This window comes from Acanthochromis polyacanthus, chromosome 8 (assembly GCF_021347895.1).
Source record: "Acanthochromis polyacanthus isolate Apoly-LR-REF ecotype Palm Island chromosome 8, KAUST_Apoly_ChrSc, whole genome shotgun sequence".
Lineage (NCBI taxonomy): Eukaryota > Metazoa > Chordata > Actinopteri > Pomacentridae > Acanthochromis > Acanthochromis polyacanthus.
This window is the reverse complement of record NC_067120.1, coordinates 22158686-22180699: the sequence shown is the minus strand read 5'-3', so window position 1 is coordinate 22180699 and position 22014 is coordinate 22158686. Positions and strand designations below refer to the sequence as shown.

General features: G+C 40.1%; 1 protein-coding gene across 1 annotated transcript in view; it reads left to right on the top strand.

Annotated features, from left to right (window-relative positions):
* The window catches only part of kif21a (kinesin family member 21A), a 67952-nt gene that overhangs the window by 27230 nt on the left and 18708 nt on the right, over nt 1-22014 (top strand). The window contains 21 exon segments of the mRNA XM_022205668.2: nt 940-1162; nt 4700-4882; nt 5895-6035; nt 6502-6633; nt 6829-6999; nt 7567-7682; nt 8403-8598; nt 9734-9923; nt 10575-10641; nt 11786-11989; nt 12571-12642; nt 13790-13877; nt 13980-14094; nt 17932-18120; nt 18719-18918; nt 19259-19366; nt 19485-19553; nt 19717-19813; nt 19816-19861; nt 20473-20617; nt 21304-21498. Of these exon segments, the coding sequence (XP_022061360.2) occupies nt 940-1162; nt 4700-4882; nt 5895-6035; nt 6502-6633; nt 6829-6999; nt 7567-7682; nt 8403-8598; nt 9734-9923; nt 10575-10641; nt 11786-11989; nt 12571-12642; nt 13790-13877; nt 13980-14094; nt 17932-18120; nt 18719-18918; nt 19259-19366; nt 19485-19553; nt 19717-19813; nt 19816-19861; nt 20473-20617; nt 21304-21498 (2947 nt within the window).

Genomic DNA, 22014 nt, shown 5'->3' with positions numbered 1-22014 from the left:
TTCCTTCGACCTCATGATTCTCATTTGCTCTGACATGCACTGTGAGCTGTAAGATCTTATATAGACAGGTGTGTGCCTTTCCTAATCAAGTCCAATCAGTTTAATTAAACACAGCTGGACTCCAATAAAGAAGCAGAACCATCTGGAGGAGGATCAGAAGAAATGGACAGCATGTGAGGTAAATATGAATGTCGCTGCAAAGGGTCTGAATACTTCTGACCATGTGATATTTCAGTTTTTCTTTTTTAATAAATTTGCAAAAATTTCTGCATTTCTGTTTTTTTCTGTCAAGATGGAGTGTTGAGTGTACATTGATGAGAAATAAAATGAACTTTTTTGATTTTGGCAAATGGCTGTAATGACACAGAGTGAAAAATTTCAAGGGGTCTGAATACTTTCCGTACCCACTGTAAGACCTGTTTGTATTCAAATGCAAACAGGGCTTTCGTGGCTGTTGAAAGTGACTATTTTGGGTGTAATTTTGTGTTTTTAATAGATTTTAAATGCCCTTTGTTGCATATAAATTAATAATACCAAACGTATTTATATTGAGTTTGGATGAATGTAAAGTTTTGAATATAGGACTTTTACTATCAGATTATTTTTACACTGTCAAGTTGCTATTTTCCTTCAATGACTATAATGATTTTTTTGTATTTTGTCATTTGCTTTGTGCAACTACAATGTAAAAACTCACAATTTGTAAATCTGAGTTTTCGTCAGTATGCTCTTTTTTATTTTCTTTAACTAGTCATTACAGTAGAAATCACTAAAAAAGGGGTGGATTAGCTGGTTCATACCACTGAACACCTTTCATTTTCTTGTCATTTATCTTGAAGAAGCCCTTTGTCTCAAGGATTTCGAACTTTCGACCCTTGTACACATAAACATACCCTGTATATCTACAAAATTGTGTCACATTTTGTGTATTTTCTGCAGGATTCGTCCTCAGCTTGCCAGGGAGAAGATTGAGGGATGTCACATCTGTACATATGTGATGCCAGGGGAGCCTCAGGTGATACTGGGGAAAGACAAGGCCTTCACCTACGACTATCTGTTCGACATGGACTCCCAGCAGGACGCCATCTACAGCACCTGCACAGAGAAGCTGATCGAGGGCTGTTTCGAGGGCTACAACGCCACTGTATTTGCATACGGACAGGCAAGTCTTTGTCCTCAGTATCACAGCTGCAGTGCTGACTGAGAGATGTCGAAAACTACCCTGTGCATGTGTGTGTGTGTTTGTGGAAAGGAGGAGTGTTGGAGAAGTAGAGGGAGTTGACATTTTGGTTAAGAGATCAAGAATTTTAACCTTTCACTTTGTATATGTTAATCTGTAGCTTTATAGTTAGCTGTCATTTTAAAAACAGTTATTTGCTTTCTTGCTGAGTTTGATGAGATGGTCAATGTTTTAATCTGAACACTTAATATGATGCTACAGTTAGGATGAATTTATCTTATCTCTTAAACTGGAAACATGGAGGAAACTGCTTTACTGGCAGAGCTTTTATCTTCTTGTTGACATTCTTTATCCTGAGAGAAGCGACCTGACCTCTAGGTGAGAATAATATTGATGTTCTCTCTGCAAGAAGGCTAAAGAGTGTATTTCCCAATACTATCAAAGATTGTGTCATTGCAATATTTATGACAAATGTGGAAGTATGACAGTTTTTCCTGTAAGTGCATCAAAATTGCATCTCAGAGGACTTTAACAACTTCATCAAGCCTTGGGAAGTGCAGCAGATGGAAAACCAAGAATTTACATACAATAGGTGCCATACATTCCGAGTACACAGTAGCAGAATTACAGTAGGACAATGATTTCTGACCAGGGTTCCATCCCTGATAGAAATAATTCTGCACTTACCAGGGTACAAGAAAAGCAAACTTGTTAAAAAAAATGGTTAGGGGAACTGATCTTTTGATCTTTAGTATCTCACAATAACCAGTAAACTACCAGCTATAATAGGCTGACTACAGGCTACACCTGAGAATTAAAATAGACGTAACATAATGAATTTAACTGAAAACAAGTTGAAAAAAAAGACTAAATCTTGTTATAGTTATTTACAGAAATGGTATTGTAACAAGATCCATCTTTCTGTAATTATGTGTTAACTAAGATTCAGTTAAGGTATTCAGATTAATACATTCCATCATCATGAATTACAGTGACAGAAGATTGTGGAACAAATTTCAGAACATAATTTATGTTAATTGTAGGTTTTTTGGTAGTATTTGTATTGGTAGGTTTGGACGACAGAAATTTATGAAATTCTAAAACGATACAACAGTATATTAATTTTATAAATAAGGAATGATTTCACTTTGATTAGTAGTCCGTAATCTTTATGTCCTAGTGCTGATTACTCTTTGCTTATCCATTCACTCTCTTTTATGCCCATATACATCGGTATGTTCAATCACGAGGGAGCTCAAGTTCTTATGGGGCCCACAGAAATCCACTGCATATACACTTGTGAGTGCAGCCACACCATACCTTCAGAAACGCTTTAGGGATTTACCCCTAATTTTCTTGGCATTACTGGTGCTAAACCCACTATTGCAAGACATGCAGAGCTAAAGGTTTTTAAAGTAACTTCTGCAAAAATAAAATGTAATGTACATCGCAGGTCAAAAAAAATTTCAAGCTATAACTATCCATCCATTCTCTATACACCGCCTTATCCTCACTTGGGTCATGGGGGGTGCTGGAGCCTATCCCAGCTGACTCGGGAGAAGGCAGGGGACACCCTGGACAGGTCGCCAGTCTGTCGCAGGGCTACATATACAGACAATCACACTCACATTCACACCTACGGGCAATTTAGAGTAACCAATTAACCTCAGCATATTTTTGGACTGTGAGAGGAAGCCGGAGTACCCGGAGAAAACCCACGCATGCTCAGGGAGAACATGCAAACTCCATGCAGAAAGATCCCAGGCCCACCCCGGGATTTGAACCGGGGATCTTCTTGCTGCAAGGCGAAAGTGCTACCCCACTGTGCAGCCCAAGCTAAAACTAACTTTTTTGAAAATTTTAGCTGAAATAAATTTTTCTTTTGCTTGAGACACACCTTTTATGTCATTTACAGGTTTTCAAAAATCAGTGTAATTCCTTTCAAAACTCAGATACTTTGATTAAATGTATGCACTTGGGTGTTTCCCAACAATAAATCCACATCAGTCTTTAAGATAGTGCTTCATGGTTTCACAGTGCTGTTCAGCTACTGACACTTGATGTTCTTTTTTTAGGCAAAATGTCCCAAATGTGTCTGTTCCAGCCGGCAACCTTTCTGTGTCCCTACCTGATGTATAAGATGTTATCAGACTTATTAAATTGATTATATTTGGGCTTATGTACATTTATTCCTATTTTCTGATGTTTCTTAGATTTTTAGAATGAATTGAGCAATTAATATGTATAGTAGTTGATACTGAAAATAATGAGTTGCAGCACTTGTCTTCTTTTCCTCCAATTAGTCCTTCTTTTTCATGTCCCCTTCCTCTTTGTTTCCATTACCAATTCTACCACATGGAAATAACATGCAAGTTTGAACCTTTACCTTCCCTACTGCTCAGGTTGCCGTGGTGACGGAGCTCCCACTGTACAGCACTCGCACATACAAAAGTGAAGTGCGCACACACACCTTTTAGACAGCCATGCATCTTTAATGTGTGTCCATGTTAACCCATATCTCCCCAGTAACTGCTTCTGTCACTGGTGGCCTACTTCTGAAAACACATCCACACCGAGCGCACAGACAGCGGTTGGTTTGCCCTGGATCAGACCTGTTTGCCTCTGCGGCTTTACAGAGACTAATCTAGATTTAGACGACCCACTCGGCTGCATCACAAGAACGCAGGCCGACTCTGATGCAGATATAAACAGACTGTAACGATGTGAAGAGCAGGGAATAAATCTTCTGTCTTATCTAAAGGACTTTAGTTTGCTCAAAGACCTGGTTTAGTTTTAAGTAACACGCTGTGGGGAATACTAAAATAGATTATTCTAGTTTGTGTATTCAGATATTTCAAATGTAAATTATACATTTCAGAACTTTTCATAGTTATGAACTTAAACTTGACCAGAAAAACAGCTGTGTGAGTATTTAGAATTTAAATGCACTGTTGGGGATTTCAAGAGTCATTCTGGGGAAATATAGGAAACCAAACACTGAGGGGAAAAGTAGCAGACAGATTCAGGAAGAGTTCATAGAAAAAAAGTACTTTCTACAGCACTGCTTAAAGCACTCTGCAATTACACAATTAAACAATAAACAGAAAATGCAATGAGTGCGTGTAAAAACACAGTAAAATGCAGCTTAAAAAGTTATAGCAGTTACTACTGACAACTCTTCATAACAAAAAATATAATTTTTCATCTATGTAGCATGATTCAAAATCTGACACGCGAAGTAGTTAACAGTGAAGAATCAAAATTTCAGATGACAGTTTTACAAGACTAAAATGAAATATGCTGTAATAAAATACTACAGTGATAGCATAGGCATACAGATAGAGGAGTCCTCGGGAGAAAGGTTTTAGCTTTTCAGTGCAGATGCTGTTCTGATGACATAGAGGCCAGGCCATAACTCTTGGGTTTTCATGGAAAAGGTGTTATTATCTAGCGTTTTCAAGTGTGACGCTTAGGTGCACAATTTGTGCTTTTGCATGACCGTTATTCCTCCCCATGCAGACAGGTTCAGGGAAGACGTACACCATGGGAACTGGCTTCGACGTCAACATAGTAGACGAGGAGCTGGGTATCATTCCACGCGCCGTCCACCACCTCTTCAAAGGCATTGAAGAGCGTCGACAGGCCGCCCAGGAGCAGGGACGCCCTGTACCTGAGTTTAAGATCAACGCCCAGTTCCTTGAGGTAAAAAAAACACCTCACTGCATCATAATTGGTGTGCATTTTATCTGCTTCTTTGAGGCTAGTATTGACAAAATGAAAAAAATTTCTCTGTGTAGCTGACGACGGGCTTTACAGCGATGTCATGGGTCAGGCTCATATCGTTGACACTGGTTGTTTACCAAGGTGTGACACCAGCGCTCCATCACTTGAAACTATCCACACTGACAATTGAACTGCAGCAGCTGTCATTGTGGGATTACTAGATGTCGGGGTGGTGGAGGAAGGTGTCAGTCTGGACAGGAAGAGTTAATGGGAATGATGCGAGTTGACAGTTGTGCTGATCCGTCAAACTGTGACAACTTAAATTCTGAGAGAAAACCTGGAAATGGAAGGACAGATGGAACTTAACAAGAGTCTACAACAGTTACTGTTAACTGTAAATGAAATGCACAGAGAAAATGATATGTCACTGTAGGCTTTACCGATTCTTTATTTGATAAGATCTTTATTTATCAGAGAGAAACCCCTAGGCTGTTTGGCAATGGATGATGATAATGATTAGAAATGAGTTTGTGTTGAATCAAGGCCAAGATCACTAAACAGATACAGCTTCTGTATCACAGAACTATCACATTGGATTGCTAACCTAGCCCTGAGATATTTATGTTCAGCTTCCATTCTCTTTGATTTTGACTCTTGCACTGCTCTTGCTTTGTAAGCTTTTCTTATGTACAAAAGCTATTGTTTTTTTTTTTTGCATACTTTTCTGCATATATCAATTTTCCATGTCCACATTTTCCACTTAAATTTGACCAAAACGCACCAACCCGATTTTGTCAGAAATTAACAAGTGTTAATCCTCCTTCTTTATTTTAGTTCTTATATTAATACTAAATGCAGTCCAAAATAGCATTATGAAGATCTGTTATATTTCAATTGTAAAACCGTCAGCCTCTTCACTGCGATTTTTTAAAATCATTTATACTGCCGTTTAGAAATGTTTAGTTTTTTGCCTTTGTTTGCTTCCCTGAAGCTTTATAATGAGGAAGTTCTGGACCTGTTTGACTCCACACGAGACATGAAGCAGAAGTCTCACATTAAGATCCACGAAGATGCCACCGGAGGAATCTACACAGTGGGGGTGACCACACGGACCGTGTCCTCCGAGGCTGAGGTACAGGAGAGAGATGTGTTTGTGTCAGTCATCAAAGCAAACAGGGAGGATATAGACTCATGATGTTCAATTGCACTATTTATTCATTCAAAGTATTGATCTAGTCACTGAGCAGCACACTTGTCAGGTGATCTTTCTTGCTCCAATAAATTGATTGAAATTTCTAAGTAAATTGCAGATAATTGAGAATTACAATTCTGTATGCTTATAGCAGATTTATGCACTATTTTTATGAATGTAAACCTCTTGACCACTACAATGGTTGAAGAGATAAAGCATTCTTTATTCATTATAGATAAATTATTCATTACTATACTGATGTTTACTTTTCTAAATGCAAAGGAGTGAAGTTAGTAGTAAAAGTGTATTGGTTGTTTTTTGTTTGTTTGTTTTTAAAATTTTAAGAGGTATCACTGGGAGTTCAGCCCTTGTGTTGATATTTACAACACCTTGTTTGACTCTTCAGATGATGCAGTGCCTGAAGTTGGGGGCTCTGTCTCGCACCACAGCCAGCACTCAGATGAACGTCCAGAGCTCTCGGTCCCACGCCATCTTCACCATCCACCTGTGCCAAGTCCGCGTCTGTGCCTCTGACAATGTTAGTCTAGTCAAACAGTAAATGTGTAAAAAAAATTCATAGAACTGCTGTGAATTCACTGAAAGAGTTAACAACATAATTGTTACACCAGTCAGTTGATAAAAAACATTGTGTGCAGAATAAATTTCAAAATAGAGAATTAGGTAATTGTCACAGTGCTTCTGTGAAATGATTGCATTTGTCCTCATCACTTAGCAAGAAGATGAGACTGATAACAGAGTTTCCAACGGTAACTCTGAGATGGATGAGTACGAGACGCTGACAGCCAAGTTTCACTTTGTGGACCTGGCTGGTTCCGAGAGGCTGAAGAGAACCGGAGCGACAGGCGATCGAGCCAAAGAGGGCATCTCCATTAACTGTGGGCTGGTGAGCTTCCTTTTGTGCCTCACTCTGACAGGATTTTTAAATTAACTCAGAGATGCAGAGAAGCTTTGACGTTCTAGATATTGACTGCCATCTAGTGGTTGAGTTTCATAAATGTATGCCAGGCATTCAAAGGGCACTGGGTCACCTTTTCAAACAGGAAAAATATTAAGGGGTTCAAATAAAAGATAATTAAAACTGTGACTGCACAAACAAATTCTAATATAATCTGTAATGTTTAACCTAACAACATGTCCAGCTGTTATGTTCAGTACTTTACTTACCAATGAGTCTTTATACTTTGATTGCAACATTACAGACTAAAGAAATTTCAGCTACAGTGTATATATTCTATCTTCCTGAAGAAAAGAAACGGGCTAACTTACTCTTAGAATTTAATTTGACATTATTCCCTTTTGTTACTCAGCTTTCTGATGCACAGATGAAGAATCAACCTAATTGGTCAATTTAGTGACAGAGTACCGTGGAACTTAACAAGTGGATTGCTAGAAAATTATTGCGTCCCTTAAACTTATATTCTTCTTTTGGCATCCCCTGTCTGTTGCATAGCTCGCTCTGGGGAATGTAATCAGTGCTTTGGGTGACCGGAGCAAGCGTTCCTCACATGTGCCTTACAGAGACTCCAAGCTCACTCGACTTCTGCAGGACTCGTTAGGAGGAAACAGGTTGGTGAACGACTTTTTTTTTATTATTTCCTCAGGTGAAGGCTGTTACAATGTCTTGACATGTTGTAGACTGACTAGTCAGTGATTTCAGCTTGAAATCAGCAAACCAACACTGCAAGATTCTGTTTAAATATCTTGAAATTAGAAATCTGAAATAAACCTAGCCATTTGCCATGGGGTTATTAAACAAACGTCAAGAATATGAAAAGTGGAGAGGGCAATATACTATCTCACAACATTACGTGTAAAATTTCACGATGTCTTTTGTTAGCAATCTCAACTACAAGCAAGTTCTAATTCCATTGATCACAAAAAAAATGTTTTATATTTTTTTCAAAAATCAATATGTGCAATGCTTTTCTAAGTAGCCCCTATGTTACCAATGCTGGTAGAAAGTATAAGGATACTTGTGAAAAGAACTAACTTTAATGAGGTAACTAAATTTTGAATCTTAACTTTTTGTAACAAAATCTAAATTTAGAAATCAAAGTATTATCATATTTTTTTCCAAGCTGTACACAATGCTTTTGTTACATCAGCTTTAGTTTACAAGGTCTGAAAAGATGTTTTGCTTAGTTTGAGTATAAGTTCTGTTTTTCAAGCTTTGTGCCATGCATCAAACCTATCAAATGTGTGCAGATAAGACACAGGCACCTGAACCATGTAGGGTTGTGTAGCTGCGTCAAACACTAAGCGATAGCTTCTGTCTGCTTTTCTCAGCCAAACAGTGATGATCGCATGCATCAGTCCATCTGATCGTGATTTCATGGAAACGCTGAACACATTGAAGTACGCCAACCGGGCCCGTAACATAAAGAACAAGGTCATGGTGAATCAGGACAAGGCCAGCCAACAGATCAGCGCTCTGAGGACAGAGATAGCTCGACTGCAGATGGAGCTCATGGAATACAAGACGGTGAGGAGAAGGGAGGAGTTCAAAGAGCGGGACAGCAGTTGACAAAATTCAACTGAAAAAATTCAAGTTTTCAAACTTTTTTTAACCCTAATACGGCATACGGGTCTCTGACGACCCGAAGGCATCAAGATGCTCTTTAAAAATGTAGTTGCCTTTAATGTAATTACATGAAAATTACAGCAGTTCAGCATAATCGACCTCTTTTTCAAATACAATTGAGTATCCCCTCTGCACTGCATCATGGGTAATTTATTAAACAGAATGGCACTAAAGGCCTTCCGGGTCTCCAGTGACCCGTACACTACTAGGTGGCGCTATACGTTACAAAATTGATTTTGGTGTGCTTTCTGGCACAATGCACACATCTATTACCATCCTCTCACTCACCTATACCAAAAAAAACAAAAAAAATCTCACCCCAACCCCACCCCCCCAAAAACATGCACATTCACACACATGCGCGAGGTTATGCTGTAGGAAAACATTCAAAAAGAATCTGTTACATACAGAGAATTTACATACATTTCCTGGCTTTCTAGCACCATCAAAGAATCAAACTCCACTCTCTCACTCATCCACACACACATCCAACTCTCAACCAACCCCTTCCCCACAAACACTCAAATACACACCTATCCAGCAAATGACTATTGTCTGACAAACACACACCCCTCCGTACACTTCACACACACAAACAGATAAATTTGTGATTTTTTTTTTTTCCCTTTGAGAGGAGCTGCCTCTCGTGTTCTTCCCACGCACATGCATGTTCACACACACTGACCCGCACCTGCACCTTCAAAGCACCTTCAGAAACAATCATTGATGTGCCTCCCATACACAAACACTGACATGCAACACCTTCAAAGTTGCAGTATTATAAACAAGTAATAATGACAACTTTGAGTCCCACCCCTTTCCCATGTCTCTCCCGACCATTTTTTCATTTTGATGCAAGACAGCAAAGTGAAAAGAAGGTTTTTCTACAGCAAAAGCTCTTGAGCTAGTGTTTACCCCAGTTGAAGAGAAGGGGCAAACAAAACCAGGTCATATATGACCCGGAAGGCCTAAAGGGTGTACAGTGACCTATAGAGAGTATCAAATTGTCTTCTGTATTTTCTCCTCCCCTCTGCAGGGAAAGCGTATGGTGGGTGAGGACGGTATTGAGAGCTTTAGCGACATGTTTCACGAAAATTCAATGCTGCAGACAGAAAACAGCAACCTGAGGGTGAGAGTGAAGGCCATGCAGGAGACCATTGATGCCCAGCGAGTACGACTCACCCAGCTGATCAGTGACCAGGCCAACCAGGCTCTTGCCAGGGCAGGTAGGGCACGATCTATAGTCTTTCATCAGTGGTTTTGTTTTATAACCTTGGCAGCAAGTTGATTTCTTGCGATATTTGTGAGTTCACAAATCTCTCAAGAAACCATCTCGCTCCGCTCCCGCATTCACTGTTCGTACAGAGCCAAGTTGGCACGGGCCAATCACGCAGCAGTATTCGTGTGTGGGGTGGGATATCCGGGTGTGAAGACGACACCAAGCGCCAGTAGATCAAAACAAACATGGCAACGGAGGACAACGATCGTGTAGATGCTGCTGTTAAGTCAGTTTTAGCTGAATCTCCTTTCGCTTCTTTGAAGGAAGAACAACGAGAGGCGCTTTGCGCATTTCTGGATGATAAAGATGTTTGTGCTTTTTTACCTACGGGTTTTGATAAGAGTTTAATCGACCAATTGGCTCCGCTCGTTGTGAAGATCCCGCGATTGGCTAAAAACAAACCTGTCAGAGGCGGGACATACTGTTGCATTGTCCAATCCGTGCCTCTTTCCTTACATGGAGCAGTCCCAGATTGATATTGTGGAGTACTATCAAGTACTACACAATTATTAATCTGGCTATTGCCAGGTTATTTGTTTTATGCAATTGCAGATTAATTGTTACATGATAATGTGACTTTTATTTGCTTCTGTTACAGGTGAAGGAGGCACAGAGGAAATTGGGAACATGATTCAGGGTTACATCAAAGAAATCGAAGACCTCCGGTAAATATTTCTGAATATAGAAGATGTCACCTGTGATGCATTTCCTTATTTGTCAATCTGCCATTCTCTGTGCCTGTTTCGGCCAGTGTACACAATTCACTGACTGATCAAGGCTCTTTCAGGTTTTGTTTTTTTTATTTGTACTCAAATTTATGATGACTTGAAGTCTTATTTTCTTTGAAATATTAGTGTATCCAAGTTTCTATTATGATGAGACACAACAGCTAACCGAACATTAGCCACTGAGGGGAGTGTTAATCAAAAGTTTAATTGTTTGTTTGGTCGCACGGAAGCAAAACTCAACAAGAAGTGAAAAAGGGCAGACACGGATAGACAGTCTTAGCTGGTCTCTGTGGTTATTGGATAGTTATTAAATGTCAAGCTAGAGTGAAGGTGACAAATTGTGTTCCCACCAAAAACGTTGTCATCCCCAACATGTGGAACCTGTTGGTGTCACTGTTGTGGTGTCAAACATGCAGTCTCATGTGCACTCCAAATGGCAGCACACACAGAAAGTAGTTACAGAGTCTAACAGGGATGATTAAAAGCTTCATTCTTCTTTTTGTTGATCTATTGGTCCAGTTATTCAGCTGCCAAGTGCTGTGTTTTATGGAGGGCTGGCATTAGATCGAAGCATTAAGTTAGCCTCCTGTAGTTTCTATGACGACAAGGTGCTCGCTGACATACCAGATGCACACTATATTATTAGGCTAATTAGCAAAATGTTCACTGTGCTTGGTGGTTTTTCTGACACAGTAGGAATTGTTGGCTTACCACGTTTGCTAGAGTTGCTTAATGCGTATACTTGTGACATTTTAATGGCTTGATATTGGCTGCAATTTTGTATTTCTCTGTAATGTTACACAATGTTAGCAATGTCAGCCTACTTATAACATTCTCTGCCAGCCCTCGTACTCCTTGCCTGATGCCACCCCAAAAAAATCTAAATTTAAAATATTGAATTAAAGTTTAACAACTACTAGTCAACTAGGGAAATCATTGATTGGGAGCAGGCCTAATTAGGATGTAATAATATCTTGCAATGCAGATAGGTTTAGTATTATTTGAAGTTAAATAGATTTTTATCACCATTGTCTTGGATCTTCACAACTGTCTGATCTTTGTCTGTGGATGCTGTCTTCAGGGCCAAACTCCTAGAGAGCGAAGCTGTGAACGAGAATTTGAGGAAGAATCTGTCTCGTGCCTCCAACCGTCAGTCTTTCTATGGAGGGTCTGGCTCCTTCTCCTCCAGCCTGCTGGCCCCCGAGAAGGAGACTTCTGATATCATCGAACTCGCAAAGAAAGACTTGGAGAAACTGAAAAAACGAGAAAAAAAGAAGAAGAAAAGGTAATGAGGGTATTGTAGATAGGCTGAAACCTTTCTCATTAACAGAGCTTTTCTAGTATTGGCTGTGTTGAATGTGTTTTTGCAGCTGTCCATGCATCTTGATAGGTTTTTAAATGGAATTCCCCTTAGATTATACTTAAACTGTTCATAATTCTGAGACATATTAATGCTTTACCCAGAAGCCAGTTTGAAGAAATATAGCAGCAGTTCAGTTTACGATATTGTACATTGGAACATGCATATTTAAAGGCCTCTGGGCTTTTAATCCTGATTGCAACTGAAACATCATGCAGATAAAAGTTCCTTGAATAATTCATGTGCAGTTGACTACATTTACAGATCTAAAATAATGAATATCAATTTAATTTAATATGTAAGTTAGTATTGTGCCAGTATTCTGGTGCTGAAAAAAAGGTGGTGCAGGTTGAAAAAGGTCAGCGCTGAGCTGAGGGGGCCCTGTAAGGGATAAAAGGTGGGCTTTTCAGTGCGGAGCTTCCTCTGACCATTCTTCCCTCCATTCTTCCTTTCTTCGTTCACCTTTTGCTTCCTTCTCTCGTTTGACCCTTCACTCCTCCCTGAAGACTCCAGCTGCTGTTGGAGGAGAGAGAGAGGGAGGAAAGGGAGGAGGTGGTGGAAGAGGTTGAGGATGCCAGGTTTGTCAGAGCTTCCACCCTCCTGTTACCATTCCCATCCTTTGCTTCCCCTAATTCAGCAATTGATTTCACTTTTCATTTATTTTTGGGCAGGTATTTCCCCACCTGGAGTGACACACGCTACTGTAGAGGCACTTAACTACCCTCAAACACAGTTTTTGCCATTTATTAAACTTTAATCTCTCCTAGATATTTGTCTGTCAAACACTTAGCTCATGCAGTTATCCCTCATACTACACCCCTGCCATCTTTTTTTATGCTTGTTACTGACTTTGTAATGAGTATTCAAGAAAATGTGGAACCAAGCCAGCAAGTATTTGTTATGAGAGATTTTCAGCAACATGGTCAAGGCTCATAACACTCTGTGTTTACAACTGAGCACATCAGTTCTCATGCAAAACGTGTTCAATGTAACACTGGATGACAAATGCTCCTTTTCTTTTCTGTGTTAATCTTTCTTTTTTCTTTTTTTGTCCGCTTTTCCAGATGATGTTATATGTAACACTACTTAAATATTGCTAACCCTCAGTGATTGGATAAAACATTTATCCAATAGATCCGCTTCACAAATTTGGTTCACATATTTATTTTTTGTGCTGCATTTTCCTTCCATGCTTTACTTTTGCTGGTTTTGTTGAGACTCTGGTGAGATGCCTCCCTCCTTTGTTAAAAAAAATAGTACACTGTCTTTTCCACAAACAAGCTAATGAAAATGGACATGTCTACTTGAGTTCTTGCTTAGGACTTACTGTATATGCTTTATTTAAGTTTCAAATGATGAAAAAGCATCGATGTCTGCAAATATATCATCGTAATCCGAATTCTAGGCAGTTGTCAGGTGTCTTGCTGCATTGCAGTGAGAACAGTCAAAAAGCTTATTTGCCAAAAAGACAGTGTAATCCCCTTGATGACCATAGTGTTATTCAAAGATATGTTTTGAATCACTGTGCTTGCTAAAAAATGAAACGATGTCTTTATTACTTGCAAAGGCTTGGTTAGAAATATGTTTTCTGTTTACATGATTGTTCAGTACCTGTGGAGATGCACCTGCAGTCCACTTACTGCAGAGACTTTCATGTGTTCTTTTTACATTTCATAGTGATGACTGATGATGGCTTTTAGTCATAACCACCTCTGAATGTTTCAGTGCAAACAAAGAAGAAGTTCCTGACAACGATCAAGAAAAGGGCACTGAGAAGGAGATGACCGAGAGGGCCAATGAGGACACAGAAATGGTATGATGTACAGCCTCTTGATTCATCATTACGTTTAGTCTGTCCTGACTATATACTGAACAGTGCCTTTGGATACTACACTGCATGTTTGTTGTGATGTAGGAGGTCCAGGACGGCAGTGACCATGAGGAAGCAGAAGAGGAGGAGGAAGAGGAGGAAGAGGAGATGGATGTGGAGGAGAGCTCTGATGACTCTGACTCTGAGTCAGATGAAAAAGGTGTCAGGCAAAAATTCTTTCTTCTGCTTTCTCTTTCATGGATGCATTGCACTTTATGAAACTGTTGAAAGTTTCAGAATCTCATTAACTCAGTAAATTGTGTTTATCAGGCAGCAGACTCTCCACATGGTGGAGCTATTCAGTCATTGTCTGAACATTTCAACATGTGTATATGTGTATAAAAATGCCTTGAAGATCAATTAATATCCCATTTTCATGCTTTTATGCACTTCAGCCATCAGGACATAGTCACCCGTTTTAAAGTCCCCTACACTTCATATTCTCTGAGCATGTTTGGTTTTTCCAGCAGCCCTGGTTGTTTCATCGGGATGTCATAGATCTCTTCTTTTAGATATTAAGGAGCTCAGACAGGCCAGATTTGGTCACTCATTCTGGATAGAGCTTTAACCCTTTACGCTTCAGTGCGTCGTAGGTGTACCGCCGGCGGTACACCTACTAATTTGCATAGGAATTTCAAGAATGTCCGACGGCTGCAAACACGATTATACAAACACTATACGCCGATGGAAAGCTTAGATTCTCATGAATCCGCCGGTATAAACCACTTTCAGATGCGATTACCACAGCGGGTGAGAAAAACACATTTGTCCGACAAAAACAAATATTCATCCATCCGTTCTCTATACACGGCTTCAACGCACACAGCGCGACTCACATTTCCGGGTTTATTATTACACACAAAAAAAAGATTCCACAAAAAACGGCCATAATCCAACCTTTTACATCCAGATGACACAAGCCAGTAAACTATTTTGTCCAAAACATGTCCTGAAGTCGTATAAAATCCCCGAATCGGTCATTTTCAAGGAAATGCACCTCGTGATGCCCGTCCAATATTCCCCGTATTTTTCGTAATTTTTTTTATTTAAAAATAGAATATTAGCGATTTTTTTGTACTGAAAACGGCTGGAATTGACTGAAGCTTAAAGGGTTAAACGACTTGATAAATATATTTAATTGCATCTAATTATGTTCTGACTGATATTACATTTTTAAAGTCAAACTTTAGTTCCTTATTTATAGTGTAATAGATGTAATGAAGCATTAACAGCATTAAATACCATGAAAAGTGTGATTCTAACACAAGGACGCCATGGATTTGTGCAACCATTGCTGCAACATGTGCAAGGTGTGGCTATTAAATAATGAGACTGGACTTAAATCGGTCAGATAAACACCCCGGAATGTTTCAGTCTATTCAAATTAAAGAAAACGGTATTACAGCATTCATGTCATTGTTTGAGCCATACTTAGTATATTCTATATTGCAGCCTTTTGGGATTTGCTGATTTTGAATTAAATCAAACAATTATGCAGCCTTAGTTCTGGACCACATTGAGTGTAGGTGCTGAGATGCCTTGGATGATCCTGTTACAAATTACCTAAATCAAGTTTAAGTCCACAAATATCATTTTATGGGGGACAATTAGGGGAAAAAAAATCAGAAAAAAACAGCAGAGAAGGCATCTCTCTTCCACACCAGACAACAGCACTTACTGCTGTGTGTTTTGAATTTAATTTAGGAAAAATGACCAGCAGCGTAATGTCGAAAAGGCAGTACACCTTAGTTTTGGTTATTTAAACCAGATTAAAAGCAGGAGGACTAATGTAGCTGCAAGGGGACACAAGCCAGTGTCTTATTGTGCCGGTCCCAAGCCTGGATAAATACAGAGGGTTGTGTCAGGAAGGGCATCCGACGTAAAACTTTGGCCAAATCAAACATGTGAATCATATGTATGACTTCCATACCGGATCGGTCGAGGCCGGGGTTAACAACGACCGCCATCGGTACTGTTGACCTACAGGGTGCCGGTGGAAAATGGACGACTGTTGGTCGAAGAAGGAGGGGAGGAAGGTGTGTTTGTAGGAAGAAAGAGAAGAGGAACACCAAGAGTCTAGGACTGAGAGTAGGGACTTTGAATGTTGGAACTATGACAGGAAAAGGTAGAGAGCTGGTTGACATGATGCAGAGGAGGAAGGTGGACATACAGTGTGTCCAGGAGACCAGGTGGAAAGGTAGTAAAGCTAGAAGTTTAGGAGCAGGGTTCAAGTTGTTCTATCATGGTGTAGATAGGAAGAGAAATGGAGTTGGAGTTATCTTGAAGGAGGAGTTTGTTAGGAATGTCCTGGAGGTAAAAAGTGTCAGATCGAGTGATGAGCCTGAAGCTAGAAATCGAAGGTGTGATGTTCAATGTTGTTAGTGGGTATGCTCCACAGGTAGGATGTGAGCTGGAGGAGAAGGAGAAATTCTGGTTGGACCTTGATGAAGAGATGCAGAGTATCCCTAGAAGTGAGAGTGTTGTCATTGGTGCAGACTTCAATGGACACGTTGGTGCAGGAAACAGACATGATGAGGAGGTCATGGGCAGGTTTGGTATCCAGGAGAGGAACGCAGAAGGACAGATGGTGGTTGACTTTGCAAAAAGGATGGAAATGGCTGTAGTGAATACTTTCTTCCAGAAGAGGCAGGAACATAGGGTGACCTATAAGAGTGGAGGTAGGAGCACACAGGTAGACTACATCTTGTGTAGACGGTGTAATCTGAAGGAGATCAGTGACTGTGAAGTAGTGGTAGGTGGGAGTGTAGCCAGACAGCATAAGATGGTGGTGTGTAGGATGACCCTGGTGGTGAAGAAGATGAAGAGGGCAAAGACAGAGCAGAGGACCAAATGGTGGAAGCTGAAAAAGGAAGAGTGTTGTATGACTTTCAGGAAAGAGTTGAGACAGGCTTTGGATGGTCAGGAGGTGCTTCCAGATGACTGGACAACTACAGCAAATGTGATCAGGGAGACAGGTCGGAGAGTACTTGGTGAGTCATCTGGAAGGAAAGGAGATAAGGAGACTTGGTGGTGGAATGAGGAGGTGCAGAAGTGGATCCAGAGAAAGAGGTTAGCTAAGAAGAAGTGGGACACAGAGGACTGAAGGGAGTAGACAGGAGTACAGGGAGATGCAGCGTAAGGTGAAAGTAGAGGTGGCAAAGGCCAAACAAGGGGCTTACGATGACTTGTATGCTAGGTTGGACAGTAAGGAGGGAGAGACTGATCTGTACAGTTTGGCAAGTGGAAGAGTGAGGTTACAGGGAGAAGAGATCAAGAAGATGGAGGATTTTAAGTACTTAGGGTCAACAGTCCAGAGCAATGGAGAGTGTGGAAAAGAGGTGAAGAAGCGTGTACAGGCAGGCTGGAACGGCTGGAGAAAAGTGTCAGGTGTGATGTGTGATAGAAGAGTTTCAGCTAAAATGAAAGGAAAGGTCTACAAAACTGTGGTGAGACCAGCCATGTTGTTTGCTCTGGAGACAGTGTCCCTGAGGAAAAGACAGGAGGCAGAGCTAGAGGTAGCAGAACTGAAGATGCTGAGTTTCTCTTTGGGAGTGACCAGGATGGATAGGATCAGGAATGAGTACATCAGAGGGACAGCACATGTTAGAGGCTTTGGAGGTAAAGTCAGAGAGGCCAGACTGAGGTTCGGACATGTCCAGAGGAGAGAGAGTGAATATATTGGTAGAAGGATGCTGAGTTTCCCACTGCCAGGCAGGAGGCCTAGAGGAAGACCAAAGAGGAGGTTTACGGATGTGATTAAAGAGGACAAGAAGGTAGTTGGTGTGAGAGAAGAGGATGCAGCTGACAGGGTTAGATGGAGGCAATTGATTCGCTGTGGCGACCCCTGAAGGGAAAAGCCGAAAGGAAAAGAAGAAAAGCAGGAGGACTGTGTACTTGAAAAGCATCATCTAACACCAGAAACAAAAACTATTTAAGATCTCTGACTGTAACACCACTGTGGATACGAATCCTGAATCTGATCATCTGTATCTGACAGAGAACTTCCAGGCAGATCTGGCCAACATCACCTGTGAGATTGCCATCAAGCAGAAGCTGATTGACGAGCTGGAGAACAGCCAGCGGCGCCTGCACACACTCAAACAGCAGTACGAACAGAAGCTGATGATGCTACAGTGCAAGATCAGGGACACCCAGCTGGAGAGAGACCGTGTCCTCCAAAACATGAGTAAGACAAAGTTTCCAGAGGATGGTCATGCACATGTATCAGTCAGTGGGAAGAGCAATATGCTGTACTTACTCTGTACATCATTTATTTATATATGCTCTGCTTCAATTAAAGCATCAATTAGAAGGCACATATGGGCTTTGTTCTTCATTTCAGCTTGTTACAGTCTCAAATGTTAAAAAAAATAGTTGTGTAGAAGTTGCTTGTCTCACTAGTTTTTTAAAGAATTTATATCTTACCCAACGTGTTTGATCTCAGGCTTTCTTCATTAGTAATGAAAAACCACTGCAGAATGCTGAAGACTTTATGTGCTTCAGACAACCCTTTAAACTGAGCTAAGAATACCTGCCAGCAGACACTGGCAGCTTTATTTAAATTTATCAACACTGATGGGTCAAAGTTTGTCTGAGGCAAATGTTAAAAACACTGGGGAGTTTAAAGCTATTCTAATTTTAAAAATCAGTCGCAAACCATTAGGAAAAACTGTTTGTATCTGTTACATGTGTCTTTCAGATCAGTGCAATTATGTGTCATTTACCTTTTAAAAATGTTACTTGTTTTTTATTGATCAGCTTTTTTGGTTTCTCAATATTTTCAGCTTCAGTAGAAAGTGGAACAGAGGACAAAGCTCGCAAAATCAAGGCCGAGTATGAGAAGAAACTCAGTGTCATGAACAAGGAGCTTCAGAAACTCCAGTCAGCTCAGAAGGAGCATGCCCGCCTGCTGAAGAACCAATCACAGTATGAGAAACAGCTGAAGAAGCTTCAGATGGATGTGACCGAAATGAAGAAAACTAAGGTATGATGTGGCGTTATGGACTCAAAGCTAAATCTTAACACTGTACCAGTAACATCTCCATTTATGACAGTAATCATTATTTTTCCTGGCAGTTCTAATTTTTTGGAGATACATGTACTTTGGGGTTTTTGCCCCTATTGAATTAAATTGAATTGTTTTTGCAGAATGTGAAAATGTGTGGAGGGTTTAGCAGACTGATTTGCACATTTCCTGAATCCAGATATTGGTTAAGAAGCAGAGGTTGGATGTCTGAAAAGTTACATAAATCTCTTAGAACTTCCACAAGCAAGTAAAGACTGATACTATTTATGCTTGTAGACTAAACTTAACTTAATTCCAGGTTCGTCTCATGAAGCAGATGAAGGAGCAGCAAGAAAAGAACAGGATGAACGAGTCCCGTAGAAACCGAGAGATTGCTTCCCTGAAGAAAGACCAGCGCAAGCAGGAGGTTAGAGGGATTTCTACTGTCTGTTCCTGTTTAATTTTAATCTGCTGTGGTGTTCTCACTCTGTACCATGACTTTAAGTACATTACTGTTACCGATATTATGTGTGGTTCTATCTCAGCACCAACTGAAATTACTGGAAGCTCAGAAGAGACAACAGGAACTTATTCTGAGGAGAAAGACTGAGGAGGTGAGTGGAGGCAGAAAAACATGTTTTGGCAGAGTGCATAAATTAAACCACTGGAGCTACAAATCATATATGTAGAAATACCTGTGACACTGGATGCAAACATGTTACTAGTATGTCTTTAGTGTTTACCTGTGCTCATTTTTCTGTTTTCTGTGTGTGTCAGGTGACGGCTCTGAGGAGGCAGGTCAGGCCCACCTCAGGTAAAGTGATCAGGAAAGTCAATCTTCCTGAACCAGTGCAGGACTCTCCACACCGACCCCCTCTGGACGCCTTTACTCCTCCAGCAACGCTGCTCCCAATGGTACTCGGTAAGTCTGTGTGTGTGCAAATGTATGTCTGGGTGTGTATTAAACAGGGGCCAACTGATTTGTTGGACTCATGTCAATTATTGGCCATCAAGAAGACCAATAGCAGTTATTTGAAATGAATACATTTGCAGCAAAGTTAAGATCTTGGTCTGAAAAATTTTGAATAGCCCAAACGCCAACACAAACGTCTGTCAAAGTACCTATTTATGCTTTGTATGTTTTTATTAAAAGAGAACTTTTCAACATTTATCCTTCAGTGTTCAGATATGTAGCCAGTCAGATAATGCTGTGAGCAGGACATTGCTTGAAACCAGAGTGGGGACCAAAGATAGTGAGAGGCACCATTAGAGCCGAAGTAGCACATCTTTAAATTAATTTACTGTATTCTTTTGTAAGGAACCAATTTAAAAAATAAAGGTACAGATAATTGGAAAACGCTGTCAGATCTGATACGCGTCCTGAAAGAATCTTTCTTTATGCAGTGCTTTTTTACATTGTGTTTGACTATATTACATAATTATGCAATTATTTACATCATCATTGCATGTAAGTACTGGACAGTCTGATGGATAGATCAATCACTTCACTGACGTCTGATGCTGTGTGTGCAGGTCTTCCTACAGACGTACAGCAGGTATTTACTCCACCAGAATTGCTCGCAACAAATGGCAGTCCCTGGAGCGGCGGATCACTGATGTCATTATGCAAAGGATGACCATCTCCAACATGGAGGCCGACATGAACCGCCTCCTCAAGGTGAAGTTCTAAAGCAGTACACAGTTATAATAGATGGTTACTGGAGCGTTTCCAGGATGTTGCATGAACAGACTAAGGAGCAGACGGGTATCTTCCTTGAAGCTTTGGATTAGCACAAGATGTAAATATTAGAATGGTGAAGTTAATACTGTTGTTATCCCCAGTATTGATATTGTCCCATAATCTTGTGCAAACAAAGCAAGAGCTGTTGTATTTTTGTAGCTCTGAGTGTAAAGGCTCTTTCTGGACTCAGTACAGTATAATGTTTAGTAATGCACAGATATCAGATGTTCAAGTACAGCAGTGTAAGAATGTTGATCATTTCAGGTGAAGTTCATAGAAACCTCTGGAGCTAATTTTTCTCTTTTTTGAGGTTTGACAGATTCATTATCAGGTTTATTCTGGCAAAAATGTTTTTAATCAAGACCTTTGATTGCTGCGTTCATCTTTTTTTTTTTTTTTTTTTTTGGATGATTCCTCACCAACTGGCATCAAAAGCAAAACTAAAATCTGTGATATCATTTGGATGATTGAATCCTTTTCATTGGGGTTTTTTCTTTTCCTGTTCTTCTGTAACATTCACCACATTCACACTCTGAAATGACTCCAAGGGCAGAAATCTGAAATCCTTCAAAAAGTTCTTTATGTGTTTATTGTGGCTTCTGTCTGATGTGTTGCTTTTACAGCAAAGGGAGGAGCTGACCAAGCGTAAGGAGAAGGTCATAAGGAAGAGGGACCGGCTGATCAAAGAGGGGCCAGAGACAGAGAAGACGGTGCTTCCCCTCAATGAGGAAGTGGATGCATTAACAGCCAACATCGACTACATTAATGACAGTATCGCAGACTGTCAGGCCAACATCATGCAGATGGAAGAAACCAAGGTGAAGATACCTGATGTCTTTGGAAATTGGTTGCCCTAAAGTTAGATGTAAAAATTCTGTTTTGCATGTTCAGTCTATGTAGCTGTACTGGTTGGTGGAATACAATAACTTTATTAATTCCCAAAGGGAAATTCAATAATAAAATAAAAATAAAGTAAATGATAGTTAATAATAATGATATTAATAAAATAGATGCATAGGACATAAATGAGCTTCATCTCAAGTGGAGTTTCAAATTTCTAATTCAAACTTTTATCAAGCATCTGAGAGACTTTTCTCCGACCCAAGAAAAATAAAATGCATTTAATCTTATTTTTGTTGTTGAAGTTGTTTAAACGTATAGTGGCTCTGGGATACGAGTTATTTTTTTCTAGTACTGGGGCCACAAATCTTTTAATAAAAATGTGTATCAATTTAGTACTGTAAGGTAATAGCAAGTAATTGGTATCATTTTTATAGCACAACATGGCCTCTTTGACTGTGTATGCATGCTGCAGTGACAATATAAAAAGTTAA